General features: G+C 42.6%; 1 protein-coding gene across 7 annotated transcripts in view; it reads right to left on the bottom strand.

The window, feature by feature from the left end:
• The window catches only part of VPS13B (vacuolar protein sorting 13 homolog B), a 921,287-nt gene that overhangs the window by 252,365 nt on the left and 646,724 nt on the right, over positions 1 to 22,198 (bottom strand). For all 7 annotated transcript variants that reach the window (XM_073330465.1, XM_073330462.1, XM_073330464.1 and 4 more), the window contains exon 31: positions 7,355 to 7,558. In XM_073330465.1, the coding sequence (XP_073186566.1) occupies positions 7,355 to 7,558 (204 nt within the window). The remainder of the gene's footprint in view (positions 1 to 7,354; positions 7,559 to 22,198) is intronic.

The following is a 22,198-nucleotide window of genomic DNA, read 5'->3' on the forward strand; positions in this document are numbered from 1 at the left end:
AGGGTCCCTGGTCTGGTTTAACCTGTTCCTCCTCACTGTTCAAAGATAGAGCTAAACAGGCTCCATTAGGAGTCTTTTGTTATTTTAACTGCTCAATAGAGCTGAAATCACTTGTGGATTTCCCTTCAGTCTGCTTCAGGTTCCCCCACTAAGAGCTGACAATCAGTAAGAGCTGAAAATCACTGAGATCTGACAATCACTCAGAGTTGGGTGGAACTGCAAGAGACTGACCTGCAGAGTTCACAAAGAGAGGATGGTGGAAACGGTGAGCAGGTGGCCAGCGGGAGCGGAGAGGAACGAGTGGGGTAGCAAGCGGAACTGCGGCTGGCAGCGCAGCCAGCCAGAGCAAGTGCTCAAATGGTGGATCAAGCAAAGTGCCTTCTTCCCCGCACCCCTGCAGGAGGTGAGCTCACACAGATGCACCTCTGAACCCTTGGTCCTCACTGACCAAGGACAGACACTGCCCCACGCACTCTGGGGTGGGTGTCCTGCTCACAGTTTTATGTTTATGAATCCTGCTTGTGCTTTTCCCTAATTAATGTCAGGTGACTTCCCTCCTTTCATTAAAGTTTCTTCTCTACACTTGGACCCTATGTTTGTGAGCGGGGAAGTATTGCCTCTCAGAGGCACCCCGGGGTGGTGTGTAATTTTCCCAGGTTACTGGGTGTGGGCTCTTGGCAGTTCTATGCTAGATATTGAACCCGGCCCTGGTTGCTACCGGCTCCACCTGGCAGAAGGATTACACAAGTAATCTCTAAAACACATACCATTCGTGTACTGATCATGTTTTTTTCTTTTATTTATTATTGAAGCATCATCCATTATGAGGATTGGGTAAAACTTTATATATTTGCTTTTCAAAATTACATAAAAGTAAGGCCTAAAGAAAAAATGCAAAAACCTTCTCAGAGGGTTCTTACAAACTACAAGTGACATTTTGTTCTATTTGGTACCATAGATCCTTGGCTCCCTGACATACTAGTGGAGAGTCCCAGGAAGTCATTCCAGATGGTGGTCTGCCAAGGACAAAACTGAAATGCAGTACATTGCCACACTCAGTTCATTACCCCACACATCAGTAATGCCTTTAACCTCAATTGTTTTTCAAACAGAGTTTATTCAAGCTGCAGGAAGCACAAGTTGCTGCTGGTTGTTGTAGAAGGATTGCATGAGGATGGGGGCGAGGCCTCAAGAGAAGATATATTTCTTTATATCCTTCAGGGCTGTTATTTTTTCCACTGAGAGGAGGCAGAGAGAGAAGGGCTACAACCTGAAAAAGCAGTTTTCAATCAAGAAAACTTCTTTTTGGTTAAACATTCCCAGTTCCCTATGTGCTATTAGGCAAAGGGTATAAATGCGAACAGGTTTCATTTGTAGATAAACTTATTAGAACTGACTGTTTCCAGGAATCTTTTTATATATTGCCCCATTAGGGAACTTTTTATAACATGTATAATGAAGTATAAACATTTCACATTTGGACGTGTTGTGATCCCTGATCCCCACTACACCATAGTATTTAGATAGCTATTTCTGAGTGAGACTACCTCAATTCGGGGCAGTTCCTCAAATTTGTTACCTAAGAAGAATGATTCATGTGTGGGAACCTCCCTCACATCCTCTGCAGTATAGAGCGATATAAAAACAAAAATTAAAAGATCATTTAGCTTCTGTGCAATGGCCTTGTCTTCCTTGAGTGCTTCTTTAGCACCTTGATCATCCAGCGGCCCCACTAATTGTTTGGGAGGTTTCCTGGTCCTGATATACTTTTAAAAATTTGCTGTTAGGTTTTATGCTTTTTGCTAGTTGCTCTTCAAATTATTTTTGGCTGTCTAATTATACTTTTCCAGTTTACTTGCTGGAGTTTAGGTTCCTTTCTATTTTCCTCAGTAGGGTTTGACTTACAATTTTTAAAAGATATATTTTTTTGTCTCTAACTTCCTCTTTTACTCTGGTTAGCCATGGTGGCATTTTATTTTGCTCTGCTGACTGTTTTTCTTTATTTGGGGTATACATATAGGTTAAGCCTCTATTATGGTGTTTTAAAAAAGTTTCCATGCAGCTTGCAAGCACTTCACTCTTGTGACAGTTCCTTTTAATTTCCATTTAACTACCCTTCTCATATTTTTCTATAATTACCCTTTTTGAGGTTACATGCTACCATTGAGGGTTTCTTTGGTATTTTCTCCTCCTACAAGAATGTTAAATTTAATTACATTATGATCACTATTACTGAGTGGTTCAGCTACATTCTCTTTTTGGACCATATCCTGTGCACCTCTTAGGACAGAGGTGGGCAAACTATGGCCCGTGGGCCATATCCGGCCTGCGGAACCATCTTGCCCAGCCCTTGAGCTCCTGGGCAGGGAGGCTAGCCCCCGGCCCCTCCCCTGCTGTTCCCCCTCCCCCGCATCCTCAGCTCACTGCGCTGCCGGTGCGATGCTCTGGGTGGCGGGGCTGTGAGCTCTTGCTGGGCAGCGCAGCTGCAGAGTCCAGCCTGACCTGGTGCTCTGTGCTACGCGGTGGCGTGGCTGGCTCCAGCTGGGCAGCATGGCTGCCTGACCTGGTGCTCTGAGCGGTGCGGCTGTAGCACCGCCAGCCACCGGTGCTCCAGGTAGAGTGGTAAGGGGGGTAGGGAACAGGGAGGGTTGGATAGAGGGCAGGGAAGTTTGGGGTTGTGGTCAGGGGTGTGGATAGGGGGTGGGGTGGTCAGAGGGTGGAGAAAAGGGGAGTTGAATGGGGGCAGGAGTCCCTGGGGGCCAGTCAGGAAGGAGAGGGGGAGTTGGATCGGGTGGCAGGGGGCAGTCAGGGGACAGGGAGGGATGGATGGGGCAGGGGTCCTGGTGGGGCCTGTCAGGAGGCAAGAAGCAGGGGGGGTCGGATGGGGGCGGGAGCCGGGCTGCGACTGGCTGTTTGGGGAGGCACAGCTCCTCTAACTGGCCCTCTGTACAATTTCGGAAACCCGATGTGGCTTTCAGTCCAAAAAGTTTGCCCACCCCTGACTTAGGACTGTAAGAAGAATTAAACTCCATGCAGCCACGGAGACACCCTCTTTACCAGGATCAGGCTGGCAACACTCATCCACCCACCTACCCTTGAACTTGGCAAAAGTATCAGTTCCCTTTTGACACAGTGAGGGCGTTATGCTAGTTGCCCCTTCTCCTTGGTTGGCTGGGAAGAAATTTTTCCGGCAGGGGCAAGGTGGGTTTTTTTCACCATCCCCACAGCTGGTCTGGGATCTTGTGGGGTGGAGTTGAGGAGTTAGATTACAGTGTTACAACTTTATGCATAAAACTTGTGGTAGATGTGTAGTGTAGGTATTCGGTGTGGAAGGGATGCGGTTATTGGATAAAATGGTTTGGAAAAGGATTTGAAGGAAAGCATCCCTTATGGGAGCTGAGTAAGGCGGGTTTGAGGCTCTGATGTCTCATCAGTGTGGAGTAGACCCCCCCTCCTTTTCCTGGCCCCCTTTAAGAGACCTGAGGAAATGCATTTGGGGGTCCTATGTCTCGATCAGCAGGGAGCTGACATCTTCCTCTCTATACTGTAAAATTTGTTGCCAGGTACTGCCAGATATTATAAGTGATAAAGCTCCAGCCCAATTAAACCACATCCATGGTGTCCTATCGTTCTTCCAGTGTGGATGGGCAGTGTTGGCAATTTCTGTTTTAGGATTTTGTTAAAAATTACCAAGGTCAATATATTTATAATAATATACTTGGAATGTTGGAAACTGGAACATACACTTGGAAAATGAAAGTGCAGTAGATTTTCTGGAATTCTTTTCTACAAGTTAACCTAGTAATCAAACAATGCTACACAGAGGAAAAGACATAGATCTGATTCTATACTTTAACATACATGTACCAGCTAAACATCAAAAATAATTAAACGAGTAAGATACACTGCTACAGACACACATCTAACAAGAGGAACCTTAAAAAAAAAACTGACCTACTAAACCAGAGTATGGGACTAGCTAAGTGAAATCAAACAAATGTATTAAAACCGAAACAATAAAACTAACCCAAAGGTTCCTCAGAAAGAGCCATTCCCTATGTTCCATGCTAAACATATCAACGTAACTTACAAAGAATTAAGAAAGAAAATAGTATCACTACTAACGCAAAGAATAAAGTCTCTGTGACATTCTCAGGAAATCTCAAGATAAACTTCATCCTGGAAACACTAAGCACCATGTAAAACACCATGCAGTCATTCTCTTGGTGCATGCTGGAAATATCCTAGCACATGGCAGACATCAGTACAAGTTCTTCCAGTTCTCAGCACATCACTTCCACAGATCATAAAATAAACCCAGATGCAGCAACACTGATTGCCAAGTAAAAAGCAAAAATGTGAACATCCTGAAAATGAACTGCGGTACATGTATATAAGATTAAACCAAACTGACAAGCAAACACACATAAAGTACCAGCTACTCTCTGCATTAAACAAATGCAGAATAAAATTAAAATAGTACTGCATATCACAAAGAACAAGTCAAGCCAGCTAATTAAAATGTTGCATTAAATATTCGTTAAAAACTCTTTCAAAGCTAAAACACACACTGTTATTGAAAGCAAGCTCAAATGAAAACACTCAGAGTTTTGTTCAAGATGGAAGAAAGTTCTAGCAGTTATGAAAGGAGAATATGCAGCTTGCCTGTAATAGCTGATTCCCTTATCCTGTAATCTTAATACTGTTTTAGGAATTCCTATCATAGTCAAAAAATGTACCCAGAAGGCTCAAATCAAAACCTGCTGATTATACTGATGCCAGTTAGTTGTGGGAAAGGACTAAGGCAATTTCCTCATGTGGCTCACTTTGAAAAAGCCAGTGTGCCCATTGGGCTGACCATTAGAAGGTCTGTTGGGGTCAGTACCATCTTGCCCTTCAAGAAGTGCCACTGGACAGCACCATTTTGTGAGAAGGGCAAGTTATCCATGCAGCTCTCACATCACAACGCCAACCAGGTCTGGGCAAATTATTTCAAGCTAAGGATCTAAAATAAGAAATCACTGTGGTATTTTACTAGTAAAATTAATGTTTCAAATGACAGGAAACCAACTACGATGACTTATAAATGAATAATCAGCAGACGTTATTACTGCTCCTCCCCCATTCTGTCCCTGCCCCTTCATCTTTACTGTCAGTGGACCTTCTTCTTTCTCCTCCCTCTATCTTTTTGGTGTTCCCCAGGGATCTGGCCATGATTATCCCCTACACTCACTCAGAGTGGCCTCATCTACTTCCATAGTCTTTCATCACTTCACTGCTGATAACACTCAGATATGCCTGCCCATTCCTGACCCCTCTCCATTTGCTACGGCTTGTATATCATCTTTCTGGACATCCTCTTGGCAAAAACTGAACTGCTATCTTTTCTCCTGTCCCTCTTCATTGTGTTTGAGAAACCACCCTCTCCACTAGGGAAGAACTTCCATTCTGGAACCCACAAAGCCATGCATGCACTGAATATGGATTGAACAAGTTCCAGAGAAGTTTGAAAAACTTTGTGGTTTTGCTTGAAAAAATTGTCTTTGAGCTTGGACAAACAGGTCTTTTCAAGCACAAACACTTCAAAATGAGCTATGAGCACTTGCTTCTGGCCACCATAGCATCTTCCTTCACTCTGAAGCATAAACCCTTTGGCTGTTTTAAAATATATGAAAGCTTTGTTTTACTTTTAAAATGCCTATTTTGTCATCTGAAAAGCAGAATGATGATTTTAGAACTTTGAAATTAACCAAGGAGTTCCAGAATCCTATATGCAGCTGGGGTGTAATTGGTCCTGTGGGGCAGAGTAAAATCCTAAGGTGCTTTCCCCACCAGTCTTTCACAGCACTCTCAGATCCATGCAAAACTTGATAAGAGTGAAGGTAGAGCTTGAACTATGCTGTGCTTTTGTCACTTTGTCTCTCCTCTTCTCCCTATCTAGTATTCTAATGCCCTATTCATCTATCTCTGGTATATCTAATCATTTTCATGTATACAGTTATTACAGTGGTGTTGTAGCTGTGTTGGTCCCAAGATATTAGAGAGACAAGTGGGTGAGGTAATATCTTTTATTGGACCAACTTCTGTTCAGGAGAGAGACAAGTTTTCGAAAGATATTACCTCACCCATCTTGTCTCTTTCATCATTTTCATGTTGTTTTCAAAAGGATTTAATCCTGATCTCAATTACAGTTTAGAAATAAAAGCATAAAAAGTCCAAGTAAACAAACAAACAAAACCTTTCACTATAAATACCAACCATTTCATCTCTTCACTTTCTCTGCTGTACCTCTTTTCAATCTGTTTTCAGGTATTTCCAAACTTTAGATTCCAAAAAACCATATTCACATTCTACCCTCAGATACACATATACAACACAATGGAAGTCAATATATACAAGAGTGACACCTGAGAGTAGATTCTGCTTGAATCATAGAATAATGAAAGTACAAATTATAACATGCTCATTCATGAGAAAATAAATTAATCTCAGTATGAATTTCAAAAGCACTGTATATTAGCCATTATAATGCAAATACATGGAATGCAACAAAACTGTGATGACTAATTAATTCATAGTAATTGAGGTAACTCTTTTTAAATTTTAAATATCAAGCAAATGTATTTATGCTGTGTCTACTATGTGTAGCTACATTATATCCTGAATTTAACCCACAGCAAAGTCCCCCCCATCTCATACTGGACTCATTATGATCCAGAATTGAACAAGATCCTTAAAGTCCACTGGAAGAAATTTTAGCAGGTGAGCTAAACGGAATTCTCCCAGTGGGCAATCCAGGAGTAACTGTGCTAAACCTTTTTCAGCTGGAAGTCTCTTTTGCATATCGTACAGTCCACATTATGGACAAATCAGCTGAAATGTGTCATTCTACAAATGCAGCTGTTTCCCCTTACAGAAGCAAAAAAAAAACAAACCATTTATGAGCCAATAGAAAAAAAATCTACTTTGTCCTTCCCTAACTTAGAAATGTCTAAACTGCTTTATTCAAATTTTGTAAAAATACAAACAAAGGAAACAAAAAAACCCCAAACTGTTGTTCCTAGCCTAAGAACTTGAATGCCAAGTCTCCTCGTGGAGTTATTTTCTATGGCCATATAATAAGCCATTCAAAAAAGGAATTTCTAACTAAATAAACAAAAGACGTGTGTAATAATTACAGCGTAACAATGATACAAATAACAGTTTCAAATGTACAATTCAAAACTCTATTTCATAGAAAATATTTGCAATGCAAAGTAAAAACAGTGAAAAAATACTTTGTTCAGACATACTGCAGATTATATCCCCAATGTTTTTTGTCCAAAAGACACAACATTTTGAATTATTTCCTTACCTACTGGCCATATTCCATTCAAGTGCTGGGTTTTGAGAATTTCTTTCACTCTCTGTCAGCACACCTCCTTTACTATTGTCCTTCTCTGGTTTCAGCTGATCCCACTGTGCAGTACCAATGTTGATAGACTGCAGATCTATTTGGTATTGTCTGTCTTCAACCTCTGATCCAGGGTCTCGAAGAATTCCCAAATTCAGTGCTCTCCTATCATGATAGAAAGATTTTTGCGAGTTAAAGAGAGAAAGTTGCCACTCTGTACAGTGCTATAAACTATGGTCTAAATACTGACGATCATGATCAGCAAAATTCCTATTAACCTCGATGGGAATTTTCTCACAGTAAGTTAGGAGGGCTCAATTCTGCCACCCTTATGTTGAGTAGTACCATATCATAGGCTGAGCCATTAAAGCGAATGGGAGGTCATTCCACTCACTTCGGATTTGGGCCTTCGGGTATGAGAAGCCCCATTGAAAATAATGGAAATAATGAACCATTAAATGTGAGTAAGGATGGCAGAATCAAGCTCTCAGTAAGGGCTTCAGGTTATGACCCTATAGCAAGAAGATATATTAAGTGTATACTTAATTATTTAAACTTTTAGAAGACTATACAGAACTAGAAGGTTATAAAAAAGGGAAGCTGGGATTTTCCAAGGAGTCCAAAGTAGTAAGGTACCCAAATCCCATGGAAAGTGTTAGGTGCGTAACTTCCTTAGGCCCCTCTGAAAATTCCAGCCAGAGTGTTTTGCAAATATACTATCAAAGTCACCAAAAGTGTTCTGCAACCAGAATGCAGTAGAGTACTATAAGAAACTCCACTATGAGCTAATGTGTTCAAATTTAGCACCTCCATGAAAAAATAAAAGTAGTAAGGACATTTCAAAATGTATTTTGTTAATTTATTTTGACACATTTCATTTTTACCATTCACAGCACTCACCTTAAGTATCTAAAGGTACAAGTAAAATTTCCACAATATGCCTTATTGTGTAAAAATAATTTAATCATAGTAATATGAGATTTCATTAAAACATTTTGTTATTAAATGTTTGCTGACAAATGAGGAAACAAAGAGCAACATTTTGAGCAAATTATTTAATGTGTGGCTAATGCAAGGTTCTGCTGCATTGTATTTTTCAGTTTATTATTCAGTACTTTAAAGACACATAAAAGAATGTGTTCAGCAACATATTCAAGAGTTTTCTGGACCAGAGGAGGCAGCTGAGACAATTATGAAGGCAATACAATTGTTATCAGCGGATTACTGTACCACCATTTGTCTTCAGACTTCTGCTAAAGATCAGTGGAGAATCTTTGGATGAATCAGCTTGCCCACTCTATCTTGAAACTATACAGAGTAATGCAAGCTGTTCATTTAATAATGTAATAAAAAGGTATAACTGAATTTAATACTAGTTTTAAAATACATCAAAAAATAAGGTGAATCAGATATTCCTACAATTTTCCCTTAAAAGGCACGATGCCAATTTATAATCTCTTCCTCATGAATTTACACATTACATATTTTAAGCTGAAGCTTCCCATTCACATATAGTTTCTGATCTTCGCATAAAACTTATCAATTTTACAAAAATATTTAATCTTTGGTGTTAAGAAACTAAAGTTTTACACACACACACACGACAAAACATATGTGTCTACATGCAGAGTCATATGAATGGTCATAGGGCCTAGTGTTTTGAACAAATCATTCATGTCTATGCAATGTAGTGGCACTGTGCAGTAGTCCTATATTTTTCTTGAAAACTTAAGCAAAAGTATACTACATACAACCTATGTCACTAGAGATATTTCAAAATATGCTGTGATCTTTAAAACTCAGAGTGCTCTTGTCAACCCTCTCTCCTGAGAAGTCTAATCCATAACAACTATGATGTAATTTATTTCCCTTGCAAGACAGTTTCATGAATACATGTACAGTTATTCATATTACAAATTACCAAGTGACCTTCGGTCATATGATAACTTGATTATTTGCTTTGTTTAATCCAAATAAAGACTGGAGCATGTATTTTGGGAAATATTAGCCAAAATAAAAGCATCAAGAGACACATCCTGTGAAGTCCATGTGTTTAGATTTCTCTAAAAATATAAATACAACATATAGTAATTTAGTGTACTGGCATAGTGAAATCCTTCTTCTCCTCTCCTCCGCAATCAAATTCCATAAAGCACATTTTTCAATCATTATTTTTACCACTGGAGACACCAGATAAAATACATTTGCGCTCTATATTTCCAACCAAGAAGTTAAAAGAAATTAAAAATGCAAGTGAGCAAAAAGGAAGTATAATAGAATATGTTGTTTTAATTATATTTCATTTATACACATTTATAGACAGATTTAAACAAAAATAAATTATTTCATACACATTTTTCTGCTGTTGCTACTACTGTCTATTTTTAGAGGACTATTAAGCAACACACTTGTGCTTTAGCTAAAGTTTATCTTTATTACATCACATCTGAAAGATACTATGCAGCTGTAAGTATAAGATCTAAACATTTAATGAAGATTTGACATGCTTGGACTAAAGGCCATTTTTATTTTGATTGTCCTTCACTCCAAAACACTGACTAGATAAATTAGATGCATAAGTGAGAAAACAGAGTAGAAAGAACACAAGGCAACATTTGAAGGAAGTTGGATACTAAAAGGGTTCTCCACAAAAATCATGTCCCCTGTACACCTCATATATGATCAGAATATATTTATTTTCTTGCTTTCCAAATTGCTCCCTTAACTTATCATAAATTGAGAAAACCTTAAGATTAGACCATGTCTGTGCTGCAGAAGGGAAAACAGGAAGGAGGTTGTAGAAAACTTTCTCCCTTTTGCAGTGCAAGCAGGACAGGATCTTTTCCCAACTGTTAAGAAAGCAGAAGGAAAGGGAATTCAAGATGTGGTCTGTCAATTAGGTGGCATGTTCAGCCTTTCAATCGGAGGCAGTTGGTATCATACAACAGCTAAGATTGCAGTTACTTCTTTTCAAAGAAGGAGTAAACTAAACTCAGCATTTCATAGAATCATAGAATCATAGAATATCAGGGTTGGAAGGGACCCCTGAAGGTCATCTAGTCCAACACCCTGCTCAAAGCAGGACCAATTCCCAGTTAAATCATCCCAGCCAGGGCTTTGTCAAGCCTGACCTTAAAAACCTCTAAGGAAGGAGATTCTACCACCTCCCTAGGTAATGCATTCCAGTGTTTCACCACCCTCTTAGTGAAAAAGTTTTTCCTAATATCCAATCTAAACCTCCCCCACTGCAACTTGAGACCATTACTCCTCGTTCTGTCATCTGCTACCATTGAGAACAGTCTAGAGCCATCCTCTTTGGAACCCCCTTTCAGGTAGTTGAAAGCAGCTATCAAATCCCCCCTCATTCTTCTCTTCTGCAGGCTAAACAATCCCAGCTCCCTCAGCCTCTCCTCATAAGTCATGTGTTCTAGACCCCTAATCATTTTTGTTGCCCTTCACTGGACTCTCTCCAATTTATCCACATCCTTCTTGTAGTGTGGGGCCCAAAACTGGACACAGTACTCCAGATGAGGCCTCACCAATGTCGAATAGAGGGGAACGATCACGTCCCTCGATCTGCTCGCTATGCCCCTACTTATACATCCCAAAATGCCATTGGCCTTCTTGGCAACAAGGGCACACTGCTGACTCATATCCAGCTTCTCGTCCACTGTCACCCCTAGGTCCTTTTCCGCAGAACCGCTGCCTAGCCATTCGGTCCTTAGTCTGTAGCGGTGCATTGGATTCTTCCATCCTAAGTGCAGGACCCTGCATTTATCCTTATTGAACCTCATCAGATTTCTTTTGGCCCAATCCTCCAATTTGTCTAGGTCCTTCTGTATCCTATCCCTCCCCTCCAGCATATCTACCACTCCTCCCAGTTTAGTATCATCTGCAAATTTGCTGAGAGTGCAATCCACACCATCCTCCAGATCATTTATGAAGATATTGAACAAAACTGGCCCCAGGACCGACCCTTGGGGCACTCCACTTGATACCGGCTGCCAACTAGACATGGAGCCATTGATCACTACCCGTTGAGCCCGACAATCTAGCCAGCTTTCTACCCACCTTATAGTGCATTCATCCAGCCCTTACTTCCTTAACTTGCTGACAAGAATACTGTGGGAGACCATGTCAAAAGCTTTGCTAAAGTCAAGAAACAATACATCCACTGCTTTCCCTTCATCCACAGAACCAGTAATCTCATCATAAAAGGCGATTAGATTAGTCAGGCATGACCTTCCCTTGGTGAATCCATGCTGGCTGTTCCTGATCACTTTCTTCTCATGCAAGTGCATCAGGATTGATTCTTTGAGGACCTGCTCCATGATTTTTCCAGGGACTGAGGTGAGGCTGACTGGCCTGTAGTTCCCAGGATCCTCCTTCTTCCCTTTTTTAAAGATTGGCACTACATTAGCCTTTTTCCAGTCATCCGGGACTTCCCCGGTTCACCACGAGTTTTCAAAGATAATGGCCAATGGCTCTGCAATCACAGCCGCCAATTCCTTCAGCACTCTCGGATGCAACTCGTCCGGCCCCATGGACTTGTGCACGTCCAGCTTTTCTAAATAGTCCCTAACCACCTCTATCTCCACAGAGGGCTGGCCATCTCTTCCGCATTTTGTGATGCCTAGCGCAGCAGTCTGGGAGCTGACCTTGTTAGTGAAGACAGAGGCAAAAAAAGCATTGAGTACATTAGCTTTTTCCACATCCTCTGTCACTAGGTTGCCTCCCTCATTCAGTAAGGGGCCCACACTTTCCTTGGCTTTCTTCTTGTTGCCAACATACCTGAAGAAACCCTTCTTGTTACTCTTGACATCTCTTGCTAGCTGCATCTCCAGGTGCGATTTGGCCCTCCTGATATCATTCCTACATGCCCAAGCAATATTTTTATACTCTTCCCTGGTCATATGTCCAACCTTCCACTTCTTGTAAGCTTCTTTTTTATGTTTAAGATCCGCTAGGATTTCACCATTAAGCCAAGCTGGTCGCCTGCCATATTTACTATTCTTTCGACTCATCGGGATGGTTTGTCCCTGTAACCTCAACAGGGATTCCTTGAAATACAGCCAGCTCTCCTGGACTCCTTTCCCCTTCATAGAATCATAGAATATCAGGGTTGGAAGGGACCCCTGAAGGTCATCTAGTCCAACACCCTGCTCAAAGCAGGACCAATTCCCAGTTATATCATCCCAGTCAGGGCTTTGTCAAGCCTGACCTTAAAAACCTCTAAGGAAGGAGATTCTACCACCTCCCTAGGTAACGCATTCCAGTGTTTCACCACCCTCTTAGTGAAAAAGTTTTTCCTAATATCCAATCTAAACCTCCCCCACTGCAACTTGAGACCATTACTCCTCGTTCTGTATCTGCTATCATTGAGAACAGTCTAGAGCCATCCTCTTTGGAACCCCCTTTCAGGTAGTTGAAAGCAGCTATCAAATCCCCCCTCATTCTTCTCTTCTGCAGGCTAAACAATCCCAGCTCCCTCAGCCTCTCCTCATAAGTCATGTGTTCTAGACCCCTAATCATTTTTGTTGCCCTTTGCTGGACTCTCTCCAATTTATCCACATCCTTCTTGTAGTGTGGGGCCCAAAACTGGACACAGTACTCCAGATGAGGCCTCACCAATGTCGAATAGAGGGGAACGATCACGTCCCTCGATCTGCTCGCTATGCCCCTACTTATACAGCCCAAAATGCCATTGGCCTTCTTGGATAAAGGATAAATGCTGACTCATATCCAGCTTCTCGTCCACTGTCACCCCTAGGTCCTTTTCCGCAGAACTGCTGCCTAGCCATTCGGTCTCTAGTCTGTAGCGGTGCATTGGGTTCTTCCGTCCTAAGCGCCCTTCAAGTTAGTCCCCCAGGGGATCCTGGCCATCCGTTCCCTGAGGGAGTCGAAGTCTGCTTTCCTGAAGTCCAGGGTCCGTATCCTGCTGCTTACCTTTCTTCCCTGCGTCATTTCTTCTTCAAGTTTCTTCTGCACAATCATATCCTGGCCAACAGGATTATTGGAGCAATAGATGCATTCTGAAAGTGTCCCTGCAACTCCTCATTGTGCTGCCCAGGGTGAATTTGGCCCTTATTTTGTGTTATGACTAGATTTGCTTATCTCAATATAAATAAAAATTAACTAACTTCCTGGCATTTATCTTCTGGTGCAATTAACAAGCATGACTACTATACACAAAGTCAAACAAGCTAGAGATAGAAAAGACCCATTGGACAACCAGTCCATTCCACTGTCAATACAATGATGAAGTGAGGTGTAGCTCACGAAAACTTATGCTCAAATAAATTTGTTAGTCTCTAAGGTGCCACAAGTACTCCATTTCTTTTTGTGAATACAGACTAACACGGCTGCTACTCTGAAAACTGTAAGGAGAGTGATCACTTAAGGTGAACTATTTCCAGCAGGAGAGCGGTGGGGAGGGGGGGAACCTTTTGTAGTGATAATCAAGGTGGGCCATTTCCAGCAGTTGACAAGACATCTGAGGAACAGTGGGGAGGTGAGGGGGGGAATAAACATGGGGAAATAGTTTTACTTTGTGTAATGACACATCCACTCCCAGTCTCTATTTAAGCCCAAGTTAATTGTATCCAGTTTGCAAATTAATTCCAATTCAGCAGTCTCTTGTTGGAGTCTGTTTTTGAAGTTTTTTTATTGAAGAATTGCAACTTTTAGGTCTGTAATCGAGTGACCAAAGAGATTGAAGTGTTCTCCAACTGGTTTTGGAGACGTCTTGAAATCTGATTTGTGTCCATTTATTCTTTTACATAGAGACTGTCCGGTGTGATCAATGTACATGGCAGAGAGGCATTGCTGGCACATATCACACTGGTGGATGTGCAGGTGAACGAGCCTCTGATAGTGTGGCTGATGTGATTAGGCCCTGTGATGGTGTCCCCTGAATAGATATGTGGACACAGTTGGCAACGGGCTTTGTTGCAAGGATAGGTTCCTGGGTTAGTGGTTCTGCTGTGTGGTTGCTGGTGAGTATTTGCTTCAGGTTGGGGGGGCTATCTCACTATCATGCTGATACTCAAGCTACATTTTCAGTGTCTTAATTGCATCCTATTACTCCTAGTAATATCCCATGTAACAACCTAAATAATTCCTTTCCATCCCTCATGTGTGCACCTTTGAAATATTAGTAGATGCTTATGTTTCTGCAACCCTCCCAATTTTTCCACCTCTTAACCATTCCATACAAATGCTGTTCTTTTAAAACTCAGTTCTCACACTGTAAATCAATCCTTCCAGCCTCTACTTTTGTTACTTTTCTCTGAACCCCTCCAGATGATTAATAACTTTCTGTTAAGGTGGGGCCCAGAGGCATATATAATATCCCAGATGTGTTCAGACCAGAACTACAATATAAAACACTGCATGCTCACCCTATTTCATGGCATATTGCCTTTACGTATGCAGCCCTAATTTTGTTAGCTTTTTTGCTGTCATATCACACTGTAAAATGATGTGTAACTTTCTGTCCACTATCATCATCTTGAGAGATGTCTCAGGATTTCAGCTTTCTAGGCACTTCCTTCTCAATGAGTATGTATGCTTGGGGTTATTTTTTCCCAGGGTTGCTAGCTTGTATTGCTTTGCATTATGGGTTATTTAAGGTCTCTTTTCAAAACATACATGAACAATACTCCATTATTGTAGCTGAGAAAGCCTAATCTGCCTATGCAAAGAATGAGTCCAAAAGCAGGTTTGCAATTGCTTTTGCAAACCAGTTACAAAAGTAAGTCATGCAAGTGATGTGAGTTGAGATACCCAATCCTTGCTACAAATAAAACAGTACAACCATACGAGGTGTCCTTTCAAGGACTTTTATAAAAGAATCAGAAGAATTAACACATTAATGGCTGGTTATGTTTTGCTAATGACTGATTACCAGTCTGAAATTGAATTGTGTCAGTTTATACTAAGAGAAAAAAATAACTTCTAATTTTTCTGACTAATTGTATACATACACACACATACATATTTATAAATAAAAATCATGCATTTCTCTGTCAATTACTTACATGAATAACACCCTGATTTTATTCAGTATACTTCCTGAATGGACCAGAATAAGTTAAAATGTATTACAATTGACCTTGTCTTGAATATACATGGTTCCAAATTCTATGAACTTTACACCCTTTTTTCATTTTGCTGCTTTTGAAACCCTTCTAGCAACTGAAATCTGGAAAAAGGGTAAGCCAAGATTCACATCACTTCCGTACCCCTAGCATAAAAGCTGCTTCACCAGCTGAAATGCAATGTAGGAGTTATAATTGTCATTGTTTTGCCCTTCTGAAAATAACTCCACCATCCCATTTGAACTGTTCAGCAGGTGGTGTAGGAGGATAAACTAAAGCCTATGATAGTTGGTCAATAATACAGTAAAATCATAAGGAACCAAAGAAGACCTTAAGCATGTAACAGGAAACATAGGCTTAATGTTTTTCTTTTTAAATTGATTTAGTCTGGGTCAAGCCTTTTGTATGTTTATACAAGAAACAGCTCATGTTGAACCAGTTACTACTTGCTGCTGAATAGGCATAATTCTGAGACCCATGGTAAAGAAGTTACTTACGGCTCAGCTGAGATCTACAAAATACTAAATAAACCAGAGAAAATGGCATTTTAAAATGAATATAAACCATGTTGTGATTTTCAAATATTTTACAATAATCAAAGTCACTGTCAGTCAACATTTAAATGGATATATCCACATACTTCTTTTCTTTCCCAAATCTATTTGGTTCAAACCACAAACATTGAAGACAGTGTTTTGAAGGTGACAGCGTCTCCCTATCCTCAATCCAAAAGAGACTCCCGGTACATGTAGGTCAAACTGTTCCCTTTGCTTCTATGGGTTGTGGATGGAAACTCCTTTTAGATCTGGGCACAGAAAAGGGGAGTGCTATCCCTACGCTGTTCCACTCCTCACCTTAACCACATAGCCCATCCCAGATGCAGTGTGTAAACACTGATCTATGAGTGGGGAATGGTTGAATCAGGGCTGGGAGCAGCCATGGAGTGGGTCTCTGTGGTACTGTACTCCTTGAACTCCCCATTTTCTCTTTCAACTCCAGGATGATTCCATGGCTATGTTATTGCTTACTGGGTCAGAGATCCTCCTATGTTATGAAACCTCTCCTGGAGGGAGATTCTGAAAGCAACAGTTGATGGGGAAAGCCACGGGACCACAAAGAAGCTGGGGAGGGTAGACAGGCAGTGTGGCAAACACAAGGCATCATCCATCAGGATAGTACTGGTCTTGGAGAATACACAGGTTCTATAAACAAAACACTATGCCAGAAAACTCCTTACTCAATGGACCATATCAAGGAAACTAAGAATAAGAGCTAATTGTTATTGTTATTATTTATTTGTATTACTGTAGTGCATCAGACCCCACTGTGCTAAGCACTGTACAAACACAGAACAAAAAGACAGTCCGTGTCCCAAAGAGCTTACAATCTAAGTATAAAACGAGAGACACCAGATGGATACAGACAAATGGGGAGAGTACAATGAAATTATGAGACATTTTTGGTCAGCATGAAAGACAGTGCTCTCACTGCACCAGCTGCCTAACTATTGCCAAATTTTTTTCATAGCAAAGGAGATTTTTGAGGAGGGATTTGAAGGAAGATAATGATGTAGATGTTTACGGAGAGCGCCTCCCAAGCATACAGGACAGCACAGGTGAAAACAAGAAGGTGCATGTTGGAAAAATGTAACAAGTGCGTGAAGGAGGCTGGTAACTGAGCTGACATCTCAAAAGTGAATGAGAAATAAAAGGTAGGGTGGGAACAGGTTGTGAAGGGCCAGACTTTTAACTATGAGGATGGACAGGAAAGGCTTAGCAATTTTATGAAGAAGAAATGGCAAGAGTTAGACATAGTCTGGATATCACAAATGGGAAAGAGGTGCGACGTGAAGATGACACTTAAATTATGGGCTTGAGTAACAGGCCGGATGGTGGTGCGGTCCACAGTGATTGGGAAAGTAGGCAGTGGGGGAAGGACTTGGAGCAACTTTGTCTGTACAAAGTGCAAGCTGGTCTCCATATTGGAAGAGAAGATTGAAGGTCTGGAGCAACAGATAATGACCCTGCGTTGCATACGAGAAACGGAGGATTTTCTGGACAAAAGTCAGGATATGCTTCTACGGACACAAAGCTCTAAAGATTTAGAGCAGGTTGCACAGCGGAGCCAAGAGGCCAGTGAAGAAGCTTGGCAACATGTGACCTCCAGAAGAAGAAGGGGGAATGTCCGGGTTCCAGCAACGTGGACACAGGTAACTAACCGCTTTCATGTTCTCTCCACAGGTACCATTGCGGAGAGTGGACCAGATGATATGTCTGGGGGGAGAAAGCAGAAGGAGACTCCGCTGGTTGGAAGGCATGAGATGCACTGTCCTGAGATGGGGGGTTCCTCGACCACCACTCCCAAGAGAAGGAGGCGGGTGGTGGTGGTCGGGGACTCTCTCCTCCGGGGGACTGAGTCATCTATCTGCCGCCCTGACCGGGAAAACCGAGAAGTCTGCTGCTTGCCGGGGGCTAAGATTCGCGATGTGACGGAGAGACTGCCGAGACTCATCAAGCCCTTGGATCGCTACCCCTTCCTGCTTCTCCACGTGGGCACCAATGATACTGCCAAGAATGACCTTGAGCAGATCACTGCGGACTACATGGCTCTGGGAAGAAGGATAAAGGAGTTTGAGGTGCAAGTGGTGTTCTCGTCCATCCTCCCCATGGAAGGAAAAGGACTGGGTAGGGACCGTTGAATCGTGGAAGTCAACGAATGGCTACACAGGTGGTGTCGGAGAGAAGGCTTTGGATTCTTTGACCATGGGATGGTGTTCCATGAAGGAGGAGTGCTGGGCAGAGATGGGCTCCACCTTACGAAGAGAGGGAAGAGCATCTTTGCGAGCAGGCTGGCTAACCTAGTGAGGAGGGCTTTAAACTAGGTTCACCGGGGGAAGGAGACCAAAGCCCTGAGGTAAGTGGGAAAGCGGGATACCGGGAGGAAGCACAGGCAGGAATGTCTGTGAGGGGAGGGCTCCTGCCTCATACTGAGAATGAGGGGCGATCAGCAGGTTATCTCAAGTGCTTATATACGAATGCACAAAGCCTTGGAAAGAAGCAGGGAGAATCGGAGGTCCTGGTGATGTCAAGGAATTATGACGTGATTGAAATAATAGAGACTTGGTGGGATAACTCACATGACTGGAGTACTGTCATGGATGGTTATAAACTGTTCAGGAAGGACAGGCAGGGCAGAAAAGGTGGGGGAGTAGCACTGTATGTAAGGGAGCAGTATGACTGCTCAGAGCTCCGGTACGAAACTGCAGAAAAACCTGAGTGTCTCTGGATTAAGTTTAGAAGTGTGAGCAACAAGAGTGATGTAGTGGTGGGAGTCTGCTATAGACCACCGGACCAGGGGGATGAGGTGGATGAGGCTTTCTTCCGGCAGCTCGCAGAAGCTACTAGATCGCACGCCCTGGTTCTCATGGGTGACTTTAATTTTCCTGATATCTGCTGGGAGAGAAATATAGCGGTGCATAGACAATCCAGGAAGTTTTTGGAAAGCGTAGGGGACAATTTCCTGGTGCAAGTGCTAGAGGAGCCAACTGTGGGGGAGCTTTTCTTGACCTGCTGCTCACAAACCGGGAAGAATTAGTAGGGGAAGCAAAAGTGGATGGGAATCTGGGAGGCAGTAACCATGAGTTGGTTGAGTTCAGGATCCTGACACAGGGAAGAAAGGTAAGCAGCAGGATACGGACCCTGGACTTCAGGAAAGCAAACTTCGACTCCCTCAGGGAACGGATGGGTAGGATCCCCTGGGGGACTAACATGAAGGGGAAAGGAGTCCAGGAGAGCTGGCTATATTTCAAGGAATCCCTGTTGAGGTTACAGGGACAAACCATCCCGATGTGTCGAAAGAATAGTAAATATGGCAGGCGACCAGTTTGGATTAACGGTGAAATCCTAGCGGATCTTAAACATAAAAAAGAAGCTTACAAGAAGTGGGAGGTTGGACATATGACCAGGGAAGAGTATAAAAATATTGCTCGGGCATGTAGGAATGAAATCAGGAGGGCCAAATCGCACCTGGAGCTGCAGCTAGCGAGAGATGTTAAGAGTAACAAGAAGGGTTGCTTCAGGTATGTTGGCAACAAGAAGAAAGCCAAGGAAAGTGTGGGCCCCTTACTGAATGAGGGAGGCAACCTAGTGACAGAGGATGTGGAAAAAGCTAATGTACTCAATGCTTTTTTTGCCTCTGTCTTCACTAACAAGGTCAGCTCCCAGACTGCTGCACTGGGCATCACAGCATGGGGAGTAGATGGCCAGCCCTCTGTGGAGATAGAGGTGGTTAGGGACTATTTAGAAAAGCTGGACGTGCACAAGTCGATGGGGCCGGACGAGTTGCATCCGAGAGTGCTGAAGCAATTGGCGGCTGTGATTGCAGAGCCATTGGCCATTATCTTTGAAAACTCGTGGTGAACCGGGGAAGTCCCGGATGACTGGAAAAAGGCTAATGTAGTGCCAATCTTTAAAAAAGGAAAGAAGAAGGATCCTGGGAACTACAGGCCAGTCAGCCTCACCTCAGTCCCCAGAAAAATCATGGAGCAGGTCCTCAAAGAATCAATCCTGAAGCACTTAGAGGAGAGGAAAGTGATCAGGAACAGTCAGCATGGATTCACCAAGGGAAGGTCATGCCTGACTAATCTAATCGCCTTCTATGATGAGATTACTGGTTCTGTGGATGAAGGGAAAGCAGTGGATGTATTGTTTCTTGACTTTAGCAAAGCTTTTGATATGGTCTCCCACAGTATTCTTGTCAGCAAGTTAAAGAAGTATGGGCTGGATGAATGCACTATAAGGTGGGTAAAAAGTTGGCTAGATTGTCGGGCTCAACGGGTAGTGATCAATGGCTCCATGTCTAGTTGGCAGCCGGTGTCAAGTGGAGTGCCCCAGGGGTCGGTCCTGGGGCTGGTTTTGTTCAATATCTTCATAAATGATCTGGAGGATGGTGTGGATTGCACTCTCAGTAAATTTGCAGATGATACTAAACTGGGAGGAGTGGTAGATACACTGGAGGGCAGGGATAGGATACAGAGGGACCTAGACAAATTGGAGGATTGGGCCAAAAGAAATCTGATGAGGTTCAATAAGGATAAGTGCAGGGTCCTGCACTTAGGACGGAAGAACCCAATGTACAGCTACAGACTAGGGACCGAATGGCTAGGCAGCAGTTCTGCGGAAAAGGACCTAGGGGTGACAGTGGACGAGAAGCTGGATATGAGTCAGCAGTGTGCCCTTGTTGCCAAGAAGGCCAATGGCATTTTGGGATGTATAAGTAGGGGCATAGCAAGCAGATCGAGGAACGTGATTGTCCCCCTCTATTCGACATTGGTGAGGCCTCATCTGGAGTACTGTGTCCAGTTTTGGGCCCCACACTATAAGAAGGATGTGGATAAATTGGAAAGAGTCCAGCAAAGGGCAACAAAAATGATTAGGGGTCTGGAACACATGACTTATGAGGAGAGGCTGAGGGAACTGGGATTGTTTAGTATGCAGAAGAGAAGAATGAGGGGGGATTTGATAGCTGCTTTCAACTACCTGAGAGGGGGTTCCAGAGAGGATGGTTCTAGACTATTCTCAGTGGTAGAAGAGGATAGGACAAGGAGTAATGGTCTCAAGTTGCAGTGGGGGAGGTTTAGGTTGAATATTAGGAAAAACTTTTTCACTAGGAGGGTGGTGAAAGACTGGAATGCGTTACCCTAGGGAGGTGGTAGAATGTCCTTCCTTAGAAGTTTTTAAGGTCAGGCTTGACAAAGCCCTGGCTGGGATGATTTAATTGGGGATTGGTCCTGCTTTTGAGCAGGGGGTTGGACTAGATGACCTCCTGAGGTCCCTTCCAACCCTGATATTCTGTGATTCTATGATTAAGATTGCTTTTATGCTATATGGTTTTTGAGGGCAAGGATAATCTACTACCCTGTGTTTTCCCAGTGGGGCCCTGTTCTTAGCTGGTCCTTAAGCAGTACCAAAATGAATATTAATAAAATAGTAAATAGTAAATAATAATAATAATAATTCTGTTTTAGCTGTTTTGTGCTTGAGCTGATGGCTAGACCTCTATGAGGAGGTATCAGAGAGAGAGGCTGAGATTTCAGTTTGGAAAGGAGACAGGTTTGAAGTAGAGACACAGATCTGTGAATCATCCACATAGAGAAGGTAGTTCCATTTGCGTTTGTGGGTGAGATTACCCAGAGAAAAAATGTCAAGGAAGAAGAGAAGGGGACCAAAGACAGAACTCTGTGGAAAACCCCCTACAAACACATGAAGCGACAAGGGGGATAAGGAGGAACTTCCAAAAGACATGCTGAAGGAGAGATTAGATACATAAGAGGACAACCAGGAGAAGACAGATTCACAGAAGCCAAGGGAAGACAAGATTTCAAGAAGAGCCTGGTTGATGATGTTGAAGGTGGCTGACAGGTCAAAAAAGGATGAGGATGGAGTTCTGCTTCTGTGCTTTCACTAGGAAGAGACTTCTGTGATAGAAATGGAATGCAAGGGGCAGAAGCTGCACTGGAGAGGGTCTAAGATGTAACTGAAGGAGAGTAACTCAAGACAGTGTTTGTGGACAGCACATTTAATGAACTTATAAATGAAAGGGAGATGAACCAGTAGTTGGAGAGACAAGTGGACCAAAAGGTGGGATTTTTAAAAATGGGAGAAAAAGTGAGCCAAGTGGAGGGGGAAAGTCACATCGCATTTTTTTC

The sequence above is a fragment of the Lepidochelys kempii genome, chromosome 2 (assembly GCF_965140265.1).
Source record: "Lepidochelys kempii isolate rLepKem1 chromosome 2, rLepKem1.hap2, whole genome shotgun sequence".
NCBI lineage: Eukaryota > Metazoa > Chordata > Testudines > Cheloniidae > Lepidochelys > Lepidochelys kempii.